Genomic DNA, 15729 nt, shown 5'->3' with positions numbered 1-15729 from the left:
CAATGAATAAACATATCAACACACTATCCTCTTCATCATCTTACACTGCCAAACTAATAGCCCTAAGCCGCCAATTCTTGACCCCAACGCACTGCATCCCATTGGCTACAGCGCTGATATTATCCAAACTTGACTATTGTAATGTATTGTTACTCGGGACCACTGCTAGCAATCTCAATAAACTCCAATTACTTCAAAACAAGGCATTACGGGCTGCTCTAGGAATGAAAAGATCTGATCACATCTCTAAGACCAGAAGAGATGCTCATTGGCTTCCCATTAAAGCCAGATTCCTCTTCAAAACTCAAATGCCACCATAACAAAGCACCCATTTACTTGAACAAAGCCATAGCCAAAAAAGAAGCCACCAGAACCCTAAGATCCAATAACCAATTCCTATTAGGATTGCCCTGTTTCAAGAACACCAGAGCGGGAGGGAGCAGCTTCCAATATTTAACCAGTAATGACATATCAGATGCCATACTTACTGTACATAACCACTTGCTTAATCTGACTGCTTACTTCTCTCTGTAATAACCTGTGCCTTTTTGTAATTGTAACTATAAATGAAACTGTATATGATTAATTGCTTTTAACAAAGTACTGTCTGTAACCTCACCGTGATACATCAGGGTCTGGGCGTGTAATAAATAATAAAGAAAGAAATAACAGAGAGACTATACTCAGCTGCCCATTCCAATGAACAAGACAGTCAAGCTCGCTGCACCGTGGGCGGTTGTCATGGATTCACACTAAGCATCATTCTGCTGCACGAGGGCGGAGCTAGACCAAACACGGCTGCCACATCGTCCTTCGTTGATTTCTTGGGCATTGATGCTGGAGACTACACGTCAGCACGCCGCAACCTTTGAACCTACGGTCCAGGACGCTCAGGTTCGCACCGCTTCCGGTTAGGACGTGGCTCGCAGATCTGCCATATTGTGAACCCGAGGGAGGCGGAGGAACGGTGGCTGTCAGGAAAGGGGAGCCGGAGCCATGGTACGTGGGGCCGGGGAACGGGTCAGACCCCGGTCTAAAGGCAGGGTGGAGGGCAAGCGGTCCCGAGCTAAAGTGGACGCTCTGCGCCTGTCAGTTGAGGTGTCAGAGTACCCGACTGTACAGAGCAGCCGGACGGCAGGAGAAAGCGCTGTAGTCGTGTAACCATGGTAGGGTAAGGGTCTATGTTATGAGGGGGAGGTGGAGAATTTTAGGCGTTTGTCGTTGCAAGCCATGGGAGCCATGGCAAGTTGCTGGAAGGGCACAGTATTGGCGTGTGGCTGAGCCGTGGCACAGGGAGATTAGCCTATACCAAGACCACAGGAGTAGGAAGTAGAAACACCAAAGGCTCGCGGCCACGGTAGGAAGATATCGCAGAGTCGTTGAGGCACAGGACTTTGACAAGATAACATGAGGTGCCGAAGAGAGCAGGAGCTTCTCTGAGACCGACGATGTCTTGGCAACTTGCTGTCACTGGCTACCGAGTTTTTCTGGGGCTGCTGCCAGAAGGTTAATAAACATGGCCAGAGAAGAAGTGGAACCTGGGCTGCTGTCAGTTATTGAGGAGAGAATTTGGTGGCTGATGTGAAAAAGTATGGATCTTTGCGATGCTTTCTGGAGCCGAAGAGATGTTATGTGGGCTACTTACTCAGGGCTCAGTAGCTGTTATCTGCGAGTAGGTAGAGGACCACACTGCTGCTCTGGGCATCTGCAGGAAGGGTGACGTCTGCAGTGAAGCTCCGAAATCTGTTGCCAAAGCGTGTTGAGCCGGCTAAAGATGTATTGGGGCTCCTGTCTGCTGCTGAGACACCACTGCGTGCTTACATTATAATGGAGAGAAAGGAATGTGTTAAAAGTTGCTCATTATCATGTGGCAGTTGTGGAACTGCGCACTAAAGGATGACAGACTGTTGTGCTACAGATTGATTATGCAGACCAGAGTAAAAAGGCAATGAGGTGTTTAACAGCAGCCTGTAATTTGCACACCTCAAAATGCATATTTAATGTCCACGTTTAAAGATGCTGCCGAACCATAACACTGCCAACATGGGACTAGCTGTTGGCCAGCGTCCTCATGTCTGGGCCCATTTCAATGAAAAGAATGAAGGGCCCCAACGCTGTCCGTGGCATGAGCTGCGGTTGGATTTTGAGTTGAGAAGAGGCCCTGGAGCTCCTCTCCACATATACGAAAGTGAGTCATCCAGTGTAGGTCTGAGGAGAAAGTGGAACTTGTTTTGAGCCATTGGCTTGAACTCTTGGAACCCCCTCCCCACTCCCACAATGTTGACAAAAATGTGACGGCTGGACACAGGGCTAGTTTGTCCTTAGCCAGTAGCTCTCGAGTTTTAGGTATGCTTTTGTAATCCCTTAATGTTGTATGGAGTTTGGGAGAGACCTTACAGTTAATGGAATTCCACGCTGAGTAGAATAGAGCTAGAAATTGGTCCTCTCCACTAGCCATTGGGTAGTGATAATTGACTCTTGGCGAGTAAGACGTGGTTTGCTATGTGGTGAACTGAGGGGGGGTGCTACTTTTTTATGCCTGGCTGCTTACAACTTGTTTACCCCTGGGCTAGAGCATCATATTTGCTATATAAAAAATAAACCCTACCATGTTTTGACCAGTATTACTGGTTTGGCGTTCTTCTAAATACATCATTTGTCACAATAGATTTGAATAATTCCCTATAGAGAATCATAAAATACACATGTAATTCCGGTTTTAAGGGCTCCAACTCAGCTTGCCACTTCCATTTCTTAAACATCCCTTGCAAACGCCAATTTACGGTCAATTGAAGTTAAAGGCCGTTGTAAATTACCTGGACTAGAATTGCACTTGCTTTAATCCTGACAATGCGATGACCCCTAGATGTGCTTTTGTGCAAAGGCTAGAATGTCTGTTTGTTGCCCTCAGCAAATCCCGGGTATATAATCTGGGAATGTTAAACCAACTGTCAGAAGTGACAGAGCCACGGATATGCCGTGCAAAAAATGTGAATGCAGTGAACCGCGTTGGGAGGGGGATGGTGATGGGCGGAAGGGAATAAGGAAGTATAAACTACTCTACAAGAGCCATACGTGCATGGCCAGTTAATGAGGGTGGATTCACTGTTGTAAGCTGTGGGAGATGTTGAGTTTATGAATGCATAGTTTAACTGCTGTGTGAATCCAAATCTGCACTTGCATTGGCAGAAGGCCTGATGTACGGAAATATGCCACATATAAATGATGCTATATTAACGGCCATCCGTCCAAGGGCAGAGACATGCAGTGGAGCTTGAGTAAAAATAAGACGTGAAATTCGTCAAAATAATGGTAGATTATGCTATATAATGGAGACACTTGTTGCCATTAGGTGAACATAAGGGCTGGCTCGGGGCTCGTTGGTCACCTGAAACTTGTCACGCACCAATGGTTCAAATGGTTGTCCCCTGAAATAATAATCGTTAGGAAATATCAGACTGTGGAATAGTAAATATGAAGTGTCTTCGCGAGGTGGCCCATTACGAACTTTGCATGTGATAAGGCAATGCGTGTGATTTAATGCGTTTGTGCTGTACATCTCCCTGACTTGTGATATGAATATGGTTTGTATTTGCAGACTTTGTATCAAATTTCCAATGAGAATATAATTTGATTGACCTGCTTCCACTAACACCACTCCACCCACTCCACCTCTTTGTTAATTATGTACATTTCACGCTCACATCTTTAAGATATTATTCCTCAGTATACTTCGCTGATGGAATGGGGCTACATTTGGTGGGGGGGGGGGAACTCGTCTTGTAGTGCTGTTATATATTTGCATTAAAAGACGAGTAACGATTTACGTGGCTCTGATGGTGTGCAGAAAATGCTGCAAGATATATATATATATATCTATCTATCTATCTATCCTGGTTTGAGGGATGTAAAAAGAGTTTTGCCTAATGTGGATGGAAGGACAGATGGACGTTCAAATAACATTTATCTTTATACTTTGTTCTTGACACTGTATGTTGAAGGGTATATCATTTTTGGCACTTGTGTTGTACATTGGGTATATTCTGTTGGACTAAGAAAAGAGAAAATGCAAAGTTTTTTTTTTTTTTTTTTTTAAACTTGATTTTCGCATTTACAGTTTACAAGAATACAAATTATTCCCATCTTTCTTGGGTTCGTTGGTAATGTGTCTGTTACAAGGGTTCTGTATATCGATGAAGCCCTTCTCCTTGTGCTTGTATCGCTCGGTGTAGTAACTGCCATGTTGGTGGTGGTTGTGGGAACGAAGGTATAAATTCTTGCAGAGCCTATCGTAATCTGAAGTATATGACTATATCCAGGAAGGTAGTGCTGCCTTTCTCTTTTGCTTGTTGGGGTGTTATAAAGGTTTCTTGGTCGAACAGTTCCCCTAGCATACTAATCTTGTATTTGTCCGCCCACTTAAGGAACACTTTTTCAGCGGTGAGAGGTACCCCTGGGATAAATTTAATGGGCAGGAGAGGTGAGTATCTGATCTGTACGTTGCAATTTTCCGCCAGATGGTGTATGTGGATTGTACTATATTCAGTGTAGTGTGTGGTACTGCCTGTTTGCTAATGATTACGGCTCTCAGGCGAGGGCTCGTTAGAGCTGTACATATGGTCTTATGAACTGAGTTGAGGACCAGTGGCTGAGAAACTGAGCTTGAGCGAGTTGAGAACCAGTGGCTGAGAAACTGAGCTTAAGCTGCCCAGTAATAACTTTCCATATCAGGGAGTGCAAGGCCACCTTTAGCTACAGGCAGTGTGAGGGACGAGTATGCTACCCTCACTGGTTTGCCCGCCCAAATTGGGTCCAGCACCAAGCTCCTCACAGTCCCCAAGAAGCGCCGAGACAGCAGGATTGGAATATTGGAAAACAGGTATAAAAGTGTGGGGAGAATTACCATTTTTGTTAGGGACTCCCTTCCCCACAAGCTAAGCGGGAGTGCTTTCCACCTGCTCACCTTTTCTCATAGAGTTTTAAGTGCACTTTAGTAGTTGTCTCTGAATATTTCATGGTGATTCAGGGACATCTGGATCCCCAAGTAACGGACGTGGGCGTTTTCCCATTTGAAATTGTAATCGTCAATAAATTATCTAGTGTTAGCATTCAGGGGGAAAACAGTTCACTTGGAATGGTTTATTTTTAGCCCCGACACTGCCCCAAACTTTATTACTTATAGCATGATGAGATTGAGGTTTTCGCGAGGGTTTTGTACGTAGAGAACTGTCGTCGGCGTAAAGGGATATTATTAATTTGTGGGGTCCGATATTAAGCCCTTTGAATTTGCTGCTCCCAAAGGCCAGCCGCCAGGGGCTCCATTATTAGTGCAAAGATCAGGGCGGAAAGTGGGCATCCTAGTCTGGTGCCACAGAGTTTTATATGTGTGGATTTCGTATTTCCTAAGATAATTGCTGATTGGGGTTGGTTGTAGAGGAGGGAGACCCATTTAATATACTGGTTCACGAGCCCGAGTTGCTGCAGCACTGCGAACCGGAAGGCCCACTCGACATCCAAAGGCCTTTCTGGCATCTAACAGCACCGCTATAGTCTGCTGATTGGGGTCTAGTGCTGCTATCACCCCGAACATTCTCCGTATCCCAAATGTTGTATTTCGCCCGGGTACAAATCCTGCTTGGTCTGCTAGCACCAATGCAGGCGTTAGTGGGAGTAATCTATTTGCCAGGATTTTTGCCAGGATTTTGTTGTCGAGGTTAATTGGAGAGATTGGGCGGTAGGATTTGCATTCTTCAGGGGGTTTGTCTTTTTTATGAAGGAGGATTACGTTAGCTTCCCTTGGAGTTTGGGGGAGAATGCCAGACTCAATTGCCTCTTCGTAGACTCTTGGGAGGGGAGCTATGATGTGGGCAAAGAATTTATAGAATTCACCTGTTAGCCCATCGGGCCTGGGGGCATTGGAGGTGGGTAGGCTCTTTATTGCCTCTTGCATCTCCTCTAGTGAGATGAGGTCATTTAGAGGCTCACTGAGTTCCCTCTCCACCCAGTACAGCTCGGTGTCGTTAAGATATTTGCGGATCGCCTCTGTTTCTGGTGGGTGATTGGCGATGTACAGCTCTTCATGATATACTCGAACACCTCGACTATTTTGTCCTCTTTATATATCATGTCTCCTTGTGGAGATCGGATTCTTTCTACCCTTGTGGGCTTCCTATCTGCTGCGATCAGTCGGGCGAGGCGAGCTCCTGGTTTCTGGCCCTTGCCGTATTGTCTGATTCTATTCTGTGTCCTAGGAATTTTAATTCGCGCTCTGCTAGGGTCCCGAAGTTGAGAAGTTCCTTCTTCAACTCTGCTTGAGTGTGATTTTCGTTAGTGGAGCGTTGCTGACCTAAGGATTTCAGGTGGTTTTCACTGATGGTCAGTTGGTGGCGGATTAGTTTCAAAATACCATTCTCTTTGGCTAAACACATCCTCCCCTTATATAACATTTGAGTGATTTCCACAGCGTACCTGCAGAGTCGACTGTATGCTGGTTGATTTCGAGATAGGCAGTGACTTCTTCTCGTAGCTCCGTTGCAAAGGCTTGGTCAGCCAGTGCCCCGTGTTTGAAGCCCCAGTGTGGTGGTCTCGACCTGATGTCTGGTGGGTTGCATTCAAGTGTTACTGTGGCATGGTCCGAGAAAGTCTTGGGGAGTATTTGGCAGGGACCCCATTGCCACTTGCTGTGGGAAGAGACCAGCAGGTAATCAATGCGTGAACTTGAATTGTTAGTGCTGGAGTGATGGGTATAGTCTGCGTTTTCCCAGTTTTGGTGTCTCCAAATGTATCAGGTCGAACGCTTTGCAGATTTCTTGCACTTGTAGACTGGCCTTGGATGGGTTCGCTGTTGTTGACTGTGTTCTGTCTTTCCGTGAGTCGAGGTGTGTGTGTTCATATCACCTCCCCAGATTATGGTTGCGTTACCCACTTGTGCTAGACGAGATAGCACCCAATGGAAATTATTTGGGCCATCTGTGTTGGGGGCATAGGAGTTGACGAATACCACCCCCTCTTCTGCCACGACTCCCTGCACCAGGAGAGCTCTCCCTCGTCCGTCTTTTTCTGTTTTGGTCAGGCGGAAGCATAGTGTTGGGTGAATGAGGATCGCCACACCTCTGGCGTATGAAGAGAAGTATCGGTGGCAGCCCCAGTTTCGGGCCCGGAGGTGTTCGTTATGGGGGAGAAGATGGGTCTCTTGGATCATTGCCCCCTCTATCTTATGGCGTCTGAGGAGTTGTAGGATCTTCCTTGTCTTGGCGGGGTGATTGCCACCTCTAATATTCCATGATGCTATCTTGATTTGTCCTGGTGAGACTTAGTGTGGTGCCCGCAGGAATGGGCGGTGGCTCGTTCTTCGTCTCTCATGCTCCTGTGAGCATTGCGTCGGTGTTGTATGGGATCTTCTTCGATTCTCCGGGAGTGCGGGGAGCACTCAGGGGTTGAGGTGACGGTTGGGCGACGATGGGTGGCGCGTACCTTGAACAATAATAAAACTTGCTTCCTTGCACGAACAACCCCCAACTTGTCCGTTAGGAACCCCCCCAACTTGAACTGGAAACATGTGTGTGGGTGTCCTGCCAAGAATTAGGCTCCCACGTCACGGTTGCTGATATTGCCCTGATGGCGTGTTTCAGCTAAGGTTCAGGCAGATGCTTCGGGTTATTATCAAGTCGGTATTCTTCCCGTTCTTTCTCTTCTTGATGGTCCGGAGCTTTTGTTTGCGGGTTTGCAGTCCTCCCTCTCTAGGAACAGGGTGGCTTCCTCGGGGGAATTGAAGAATTGTGTTCCTCCATCGTATTGGATGCATAACTTCCCCGGGAAGAGCATCGAATAGGTGATTTGGTTGTCGTGTAGTCTGTGTTTGACGTGGATAAAGGACTTTCTCTGGGCTTGGACTGATGGGGAGAAATCTGGATAGAACTGAATGTCGTCGCTATCATAATGGGAGTTTGCCTTTCTCCCTCGCCATTCTCAAAATTGCATTACAGTCCTTATAGCTTAATAGCTTGGCTACAATCGTTCGGGGAGGTGCTCCAGGAATGGATCTGGTGGATGGGATCCTATGGGCTCTCTTGACTACGCACAATTGAGATAGTGCAGTGGGACCGAAAAGCTCTGTGCACATTTTCTCAATATGTTCCTCCATTTTAATTTGTAGCTGTTCTCTCATGCCAACCACCCTTATGATGTTCCGTCTGGAGCGTCCTTCCAGGTCCTCGTTTTTGGCCAGGACTGTTTTCATTTCACCTTCCAGTGTAGAGAATCTTGCGGTGAGTGATGATGCTCCATCATCGAGATCTGAGACTTTGTTCAACACTGCCTAGCCTATCGTTGTTTGTCAAGGCGGTGTTGGAGAGGGTCCACTTTGGATGACAGCGTGTCTATCTTGCAGTCTAGGCTGCCTATCCCGGCTTTCAAGTCCATTAGTATTTCCCGGATGTCTGGCTGAGGAGGTTCTTCCTCTGGGAGGTTTGACAGGGATTCTGGGCGACTCTGATCTGGGAGCCTTGGGCGCTGGGCCGGCGTCAAAGTTGAGCTTTCTCTGGGACTTGTCTGTTTTGCCCATGTGGACCCAAACAGGGATGTGTCCCGCGATTTCCGTTAAGGGACTTCTGGTGTGCAATGTTAGCTGCTCTTGGGGGGGGGGGGGTGAGAACGGCTGCCACACACTGACCGTTGGACCGGGGCTCTGCGTTGCCTATCTGTTGCTGTCTTGTGCCCTTCTGGGTGGGCGTAGTGGGGGGCGTGGTGGTTCCCAGGCTGGATGTCTAATATCAAATGTCTCCTCGTGTAGTGGGGTCTTGCGCTGGCACCTCTCATGCGGGTTAGCCTTAGTGTGTCTTCAGATGTGGGGGGTGTGCCCGCCAGCTGCCCCCACTTTTGTTTGTATTGCCCCCCAGGGCTACGCCGCGTCTTCACCCCCTCACCTCTTATCACTCGGCTGCTGTCCGTTCGGGCTCCGCTGCGGTGGTGAAGCGGTCACTCTGTTCCCCCCGCCGGGCCGCAATGGCACCGTCAGGGCCCCCCCCTGCATCCTTTCGCTGCTATCTGGATGTCTGGCTGTGTGCGGTTGGACAAGGGGGGCACGCGGCCCCGGCTGATGTCTGTGCGAGCCGAGGGATGCGGGGGCCTGCTCTCAGCCGGCCAAAGCGATCGGTTCTGCTCTCGGGCATCTTTCCTCTCGGCTGCTGACTCCAACTTCGATGTTCTGGCCGCAGTCTCAACTCCCAGAAGGCCTGCGCGGGTCCGGAGGGTGTGGCCTACTCTACCGCATGACCGTCTGGTATGGCGTTTTTCTCAGTTTTTTTCCGGCAAAAGTGCTGGTCTTGAGTTGGTTAGTAGTATGTCTGCATGAATTGGGTGTTGCACATCAGGAATGCTGCGATTGATCAGGATTCATTCGGGAACTTCCCGGGAGCTCACAGGGGAGCAGCCATCTTGGTTGGCCCTATAGCACCCTCTCATGCAAAGTTGATTTTTAAAAATAAAAAAACTAAAACAAAAATAAATTTTTAAAGCCAAACATGTTTGTGGGTGAGAGGAAAAAAAACCTGGTGACTCCTATCACACAAACCCTTCTGAGCAGAGTCTTTATAGCTTCAACGTAGAATAACTCCTATGGAAGTTTACAGCGATCCCCGTTTTCCCTCAAAGCAAGTGTGAAATCTTCCTGTCCTTCTTTTTTTTTTTTTGCTTTCTGGTACTAGTCTTCCTTGTTGTGAAAAAAATGCAAGTGCTGTGCAAGAATGTAAAATGGCATGCTGAAAGAAACTAGGTCCCCGTAGTATATGTATGTCTTTCCTCAACCTAGGTTATTCCCCCCTGCCCCCCCTCAACCAAAAACCTTTTTTCATGTGGATTTTAGGTGACAAAGCCATCTGCTTGGTTGTTCTGGGTGTATAACACTGATATGTGGGACCTGAGTAAATGGGTACTTAATATGTGAAGCTGATCCTAGTGGGCGCTCCTAAAGGGAATTGTCGCATGGATTTGAGCTAATTTCTAAGTTGTCCTTTAAGCTGCCCCAAACACTGGTGCATAGTTCAGCACATGGTCTAAGCACAGTAGACTTTGGGAGCTTTTGAGAGAGAGAGAGAGAGAGAGACCGAGAGACCGAGAGACCGAGAGACCGAGAGACCGAGAGACCGAGAGACCGAGACCGGAGATGATGTTACTTGTGTGCTTTTGTTGATGTATGAGAAGGCACGCTGAGGATGCTTTAACTCTGAGAACCTGCTCTATGGGTCTTATAATTGTCACAGGTATATCTTTGAGATGTTATTTATATTAGTCTATTGGCATACTTTACTTTATTTCCCCTTGTGATCACCCACAGCACCTTTTTCGCCCAACTAGTAGAACCAAGGCCATCCTGTGCACACATTCTCTGAATTCATATTCTGATAACGGTTACTAATTTACTTGCTGAGAAGAGGCAAGAAACGGCAACCACGCGGGCCGTGATACTGCAGCAATCTGCTCTAGGAACATGGGAAGACCTAAGATGCTGCAGACCAATCCGCTGCGGACTAGAAACAAAATGATAACATCGCACAACTGGTATTTTTTTTAAACACATTTTATTGGCATTTGGTTAGGTACACGTTGCAGGTTGTATTTAATAGCAGTTCGTGTTGGCCATATAAAATAACATAACAAAAGATAACGACCATGAACTGCACAGTCTTCTATAGTAGTATCGTCCTTCAGCTTGGGTTCCGAAACGGAAAAGTATAGAGGTAAGAACTCGATGTCTCCTTAGGAGTTCAAGTTGAGGTCCTGAATTGTCTCTTGCCTTATTTTAGGTTAGGGGAGGCGTGTTCTTCAGAGGGCTTGTGATCTACAGAAAATGGAATGTCGCGGAGGAGAGCCCTCCATGCTTCAAGGGTGTTGTTCGTGTCGCCCATTCCAGTGTTCCGTCTTGCCAGGTACTTGTCTCGGCTGTGGTCCACCAATCTAGTTCTTTGATCCAGTACTCGTATCTCGGACCTTTCGACTTCCAAGCCATTGCTATGGCTCTTTTGGCTAGGATGCAGGAAATGTCCATCAGCCTGAACACGTGTTTGACTTTGCTCACCCTGGGGTGTGCTCCCAGCAGGCATTCTTTTGGTTCCCAGTTGTATCTGGTGATGCCAGCAGTTATGCAAACGTGCTTTACTTTAGACCAAAATTGCACCACCTTGTTGCAGGTCAAAAACATGTGCAGCAAGTCCGCTGCTTCGTTGCCGCACCATGGGCAGTTTGATGAGGCCTTTTTAATGAAACCGGCCACCCTCTTCGGGGTCATGTATGTTCTGTATAGAAGGTTGAGTTGGATTTGACGAAATCTGGTGTTCCTAGAGACCTTTTTGGGGTAAAGCAATATTTTTTCCCATTCAGCGTCCGTGAGCGTTACCCCCAAGTCTGTTTCCCATCTTTCTTTTAGTGCTGGGTCTATCCATCAAACAGCCGTATAGTCGGGTTACTGGTTTCCAACCGTCTGAGAGCTTGTGCATCTCGTTGAGCAAGGGGTCTAAATTGGGTTCTTCCGGCCATTCTGGCCACTTATTTTGCAACTTGTCTGAGGCGATGGTACCACAGGAATTGGCCTCTACTAAGCCCCTCTGAGTCTAGGATCGATTCAAATTCTCTGAATTTGGCGTCTTCGTACATGTCGCCCCATGCGTAGATCCCAGCACGTTCCCAGTTTCTCGCCACCTTGAGATCTGTTATGGTTCTGCATGTATCGACGAGGATGGGGGTGTTGGGGGAGTACGGATGACTCAGTTGGAGGGTGGAGCAGGTTCTGGTCCAGATCTATGTGGCCGTTCGACGGCAAAGGCTTGCATAAGTTTTCCCGCACCCATTTCCTGTTGCAGCAGGGATTCTATATATGCAGTGGGGTCCGAGCCCTTGTCGCCTTCCGGGATTCCCAGTACCCTGATGTTGCCCCTTCTCGCACGCCCTTCAGCCTCCTCAGACCTCGCCTCGAGGAAAGCCACCTTCCTTTCAAGGTCCACCACCTTGGCTTTTAGTTTGACTGTGTTTTCAGTTGTCTCTTTTATAGTTGCCTCGGAGGTGGCGACCCTGTCTGTTAGATTCCTTGCATCGTGCCGCACAAGTTGAATGTCGGATCTGAATTCGTCTATCTTGGTATCGAAGAATGTGCGCAGGTACGCTATAGCTTCCAAGACTTGGGCTTGGCTTTCGGGAGGGTTTGCGTTTCCTGGTTGAGTAGGTCCAGGGGTGGAGGGGTGCCGATAAGCCGTTTTTGTAGGCTTTGTGGAGACATAGTTGTCCATTGTAACAGGTTTTGGATTGTTTCTGGAGGACATCCGTTTTAAGGATATGCGGTGCTGGGGTAGCGTGGGTGGGGGTAGATATTGCCCCCCGCATTGATTAGGTCTAGAAGGCACTAGGTGATGGTGCTTACCGGTATATCAGGTGTCAGTGGCCCATACGTTCAGTGTTAGTGCTTAGTGAGAGTTTCCCAGGCAGCGCTCCTTTCTTTTTTTGGGGGGGGGGGCTGGATTGTCTATCCTCCCTCAGGATCTGGGTTGTCTTCCCACAGTGGGATCAGGGGAAGGTATGTCGAGTGGGGGGGGTCAAGCGGCATGGGGTTCAGAGCCGGGGAGGTGGCTGTTGGTGTTGCTATGATGTTGTGCAGAGCCCCCCGGTCTCCTTACCCCAAAAGCGGCTGTTCTCCACCGCGGGTGCGCTAGTGCAGTCTTCGGGTGGGGGAGGAGGATCGGGTGCCTCTCCGTCTCGAGGCGGCGGCGTCCGCCGCTTTACTTTCTTGGGCGCCTCTTTGTGTCAGTGTGCGGATCGCGCACTACAGATGGGGGGGAGGTGGAGGTATGCGGGGGCTCCTGCTCCTCCCTCCGGTGCCCCAGTGTCTCCGAAGCCTCCAAGGATCTGGCTCTCCTCCCGCTAGTGGCTCTCTCCTGCGGTGATCAGGCGGGGCGGGTGCATGGAGGGCCGCAGCAGCTCCGCGGGCACAGTTCAGGACCGGGCCACTCCCCCTGTTGATGGTGCACCGCAGCGACCAGTGGAACCTCGCGTGCTGTTGTGGCCTCAGGCGCCCTGCTCTGAGACTCAGAGCCGCAGAGGTGTTTGTGCCTGCGGGTTAATGTCGGTTTCTTCCTTCCTCCTCCTTTTGCTAACCGCCGCTGCGGCGGTCCCCAGTGAAGTTCGAGGCTACGTCAGCGTAGCATGGAGTCCGCCATCTTGGACCCCGGGGGGTGGGGTGGAGGCGGGGGGGATCTCGTGGGGCTGTAATTCACCGATCCAAGCACCGATTCTCCACAGGACTGCTATCGTTAGTCGGCAGAGAGTTCCACCGGCTGCTGAGTGATTTTGTCTCTTGTAGGTTCCCTGCATACGGTCGAAAAAGGATCGTAGTGCGGCTTCTCGGCCAGAGCTTGGCGCGTTAGCCTCCTTCCACCGTGAGCTCCAGGCCACGCCCCCGCACAACTGGTATAATGCTGCAGAACTACCAGGAGAGATGAGTACTGTATTTCGCCAGAACAGAGAGGCTCCTTGTGTTTTAATTTTTTAAACTCTTTATTTCTTATTTTCAACAAGGTACAACAAAAACAGTATCTACATCTTAGGTCATTGAGTCACAAACTACACAATAGCTTAAGAAAATTATTATAATGGAATTGTAAATTGTAACTCTATATTCTACAATAATTAACTAGGCCTAACCTAAAACAAAACCATATGCACTAAACAAATGTCAACAGACAAGTAAGACTGCACAAAACAACCACATAACCAACACACCCCCCCCAATATTCATTGTCTGAAAATAAACCATTTCACTCCACAACCCAATCCAGCATCACCCATAAATATCAATAAAGCTTCTCCACAGTTCTTCATAAAGAGTTTCCTTGTTTTGTTTACTATACATAGTTTTTTCAAATCTTGACAACACTTTAACATCTAAAATCCACTCCTCCACTGTCTGTTTCTTCCTCGTCTTCCAGACCTTTAATATCTGTTTAGCCGCCATCAACAAAACTTTGCACACCCCACACAATATTATCCAGCTGATATCCTGCCCACCACTTGACAATTGTAAGATGACCCACCACTTGACAATTGTAAGATGACTGCCAAGGGATTGCGTGGATAAATAATGTTCCAGATTTGGTCAATCCTGTCAATAACATCCCTCCAAAAATCCACCACCCTTTCACAATTCCACAGCATATGTAGCAGATTACCCTTTTCCTTCCTACAACCCCAACACTGATCAACCAACCCCAATCCGCACATACACACTGGGGTCCAATATATTCTGCCCAATATCCTTTGATGGATGAAACGTAACTGTAAATCCACTTTAGCATTCGTCGGGACTTTCCAAATCTTTTCCCATTCTTTTGGTGCAAGTTCCCTGCCTAACTCTTCCGACAATGACAATCGTAACTTTCCCATGAATCCAGCCATTTCCCATCAAGTTGCATAACCTGCATAAAATTAGACACTTTTTGAGATCCAGTAACCAATATATTAAAAATTTCTGGTTTCTTCAAAAATGGAGCATCCATCATTTGTCTCCTTTCTGAGAGTAAAGTTACAAGTATATCATATCTTAATTCCCTATTCCGCAGTCCAAACCTCTCAACCAAACGGCAAAAGGTACCACTCCTTCATCACTCCACACACCACCAATAGTTAAAATGCCTCTTAACCCAACTTCTCCAATTCAGTACTTTATTATTGAACTGCAGACCAGGATTATGCCAAAGGGATGCCTCCTCATAAATATAAAGTCCTCGTCCAGTTCCCACTATCAATGACGACAATGCTTCTTTTGTAGCCAATACTGTTTTCAAATACTGCACCTTCCTAGGTAACATCTCAAAAGAAAACAAACATTTAATATCATACAGCAAAAACCGCTGCATCTCAATTTGCACCCACCACGGCATCTGACTCAGATCTCCCCCAGTGTATCAGACACTTTTTTTCAATAAAAAACCACTACCATAATTCTTTAATATCAGGTACCCAAAACCCCCATCTTTAACTTTCCGGACCAGAGAGGAATGCTGGCTCTCTTCCTGAATCCCCATAAAAAGTCTTGAAACAACCTATCTATGCGTGCAAATGCTCTTTGTACAATGCAGATGCAGAGATTGAACAACATACAGAACCTTTGGTAGCAAAAGCATTTTAATTGCATTCATTTTACCCCAAATAGTAAGGTTGACATGTCCCCATCTCATAATGTCCCGTTTAAGAACCTCATTGACCTTATCCACATTATAACAAATCCTGAGTAATATAAATACCCAAGTATTTCACACAAGAATATTCCCATTTACAATTCCATCCCAGCAAATGTTCACATCCTGGCGAGTTCCTCGCCAGAAATACTACCGTTTTATCCCAATTGATTTGGTAACCCGATAACTTTCCCACTTCCTCAAAAACACTCCTCAATACATGATCCCCCACAACAGGATCATTCAAGATGACCACCACATCGTCTGCATAAACCAATGCCTTAACTTCCCCATCTCTCGCACCTAATCCTCTGATATACCTATTTTTACGTATGTATGCTAACAGGGGCTCTAACACCAAATTAAATAACAATGGCGACAAAGGGCAATCTTGCCGTGTGCTTCTATACTATGAAAATAACGTAGAAAATCCCTCATTCACCCACACCTTTGCCAAGATGCCATTTTGGAGTGCTTGAGTAGCCTTAATAAAGGACCAAAACCTAATTTC

At 47.4% G+C, this 15729-nt stretch overlaps 1 protein-coding gene across 1 annotated transcript in view; it reads left to right on the top strand.

Annotated features, from left to right (window-relative positions):
* The first annotated feature begins 848 nt into the window (after positions 1-848).
* The window catches only part of ARCN1 (archain 1), a 343782-nt gene continuing 328901 nt past the window's right edge, over positions 849-15729 (top strand). Inside the window, exon 1 of the mRNA XM_069614428.1 lies at positions 849-999. Within this exon, the coding sequence (XP_069470529.1) occupies positions 997-999 (3 nt within the window). The 5' untranslated portion in view covers positions 849-996. The remainder of the gene's footprint in view (positions 1000-15729) is intronic.

Source organism: Ambystoma mexicanum, chromosome 9 (genome assembly GCF_040938575.1).
Source record: "Ambystoma mexicanum isolate Mex_15411 chromosome 9, UKY_AmexF1_1, whole genome shotgun sequence".
Classification (NCBI taxonomy): domain Eukaryota; kingdom Metazoa; phylum Chordata; class Amphibia; order Caudata; family Ambystomatidae; genus Ambystoma; species Ambystoma mexicanum.
Note: the sequence above shows the minus strand (reverse complement) of the source record. Positions and strands in the feature narration are given on the sequence as shown.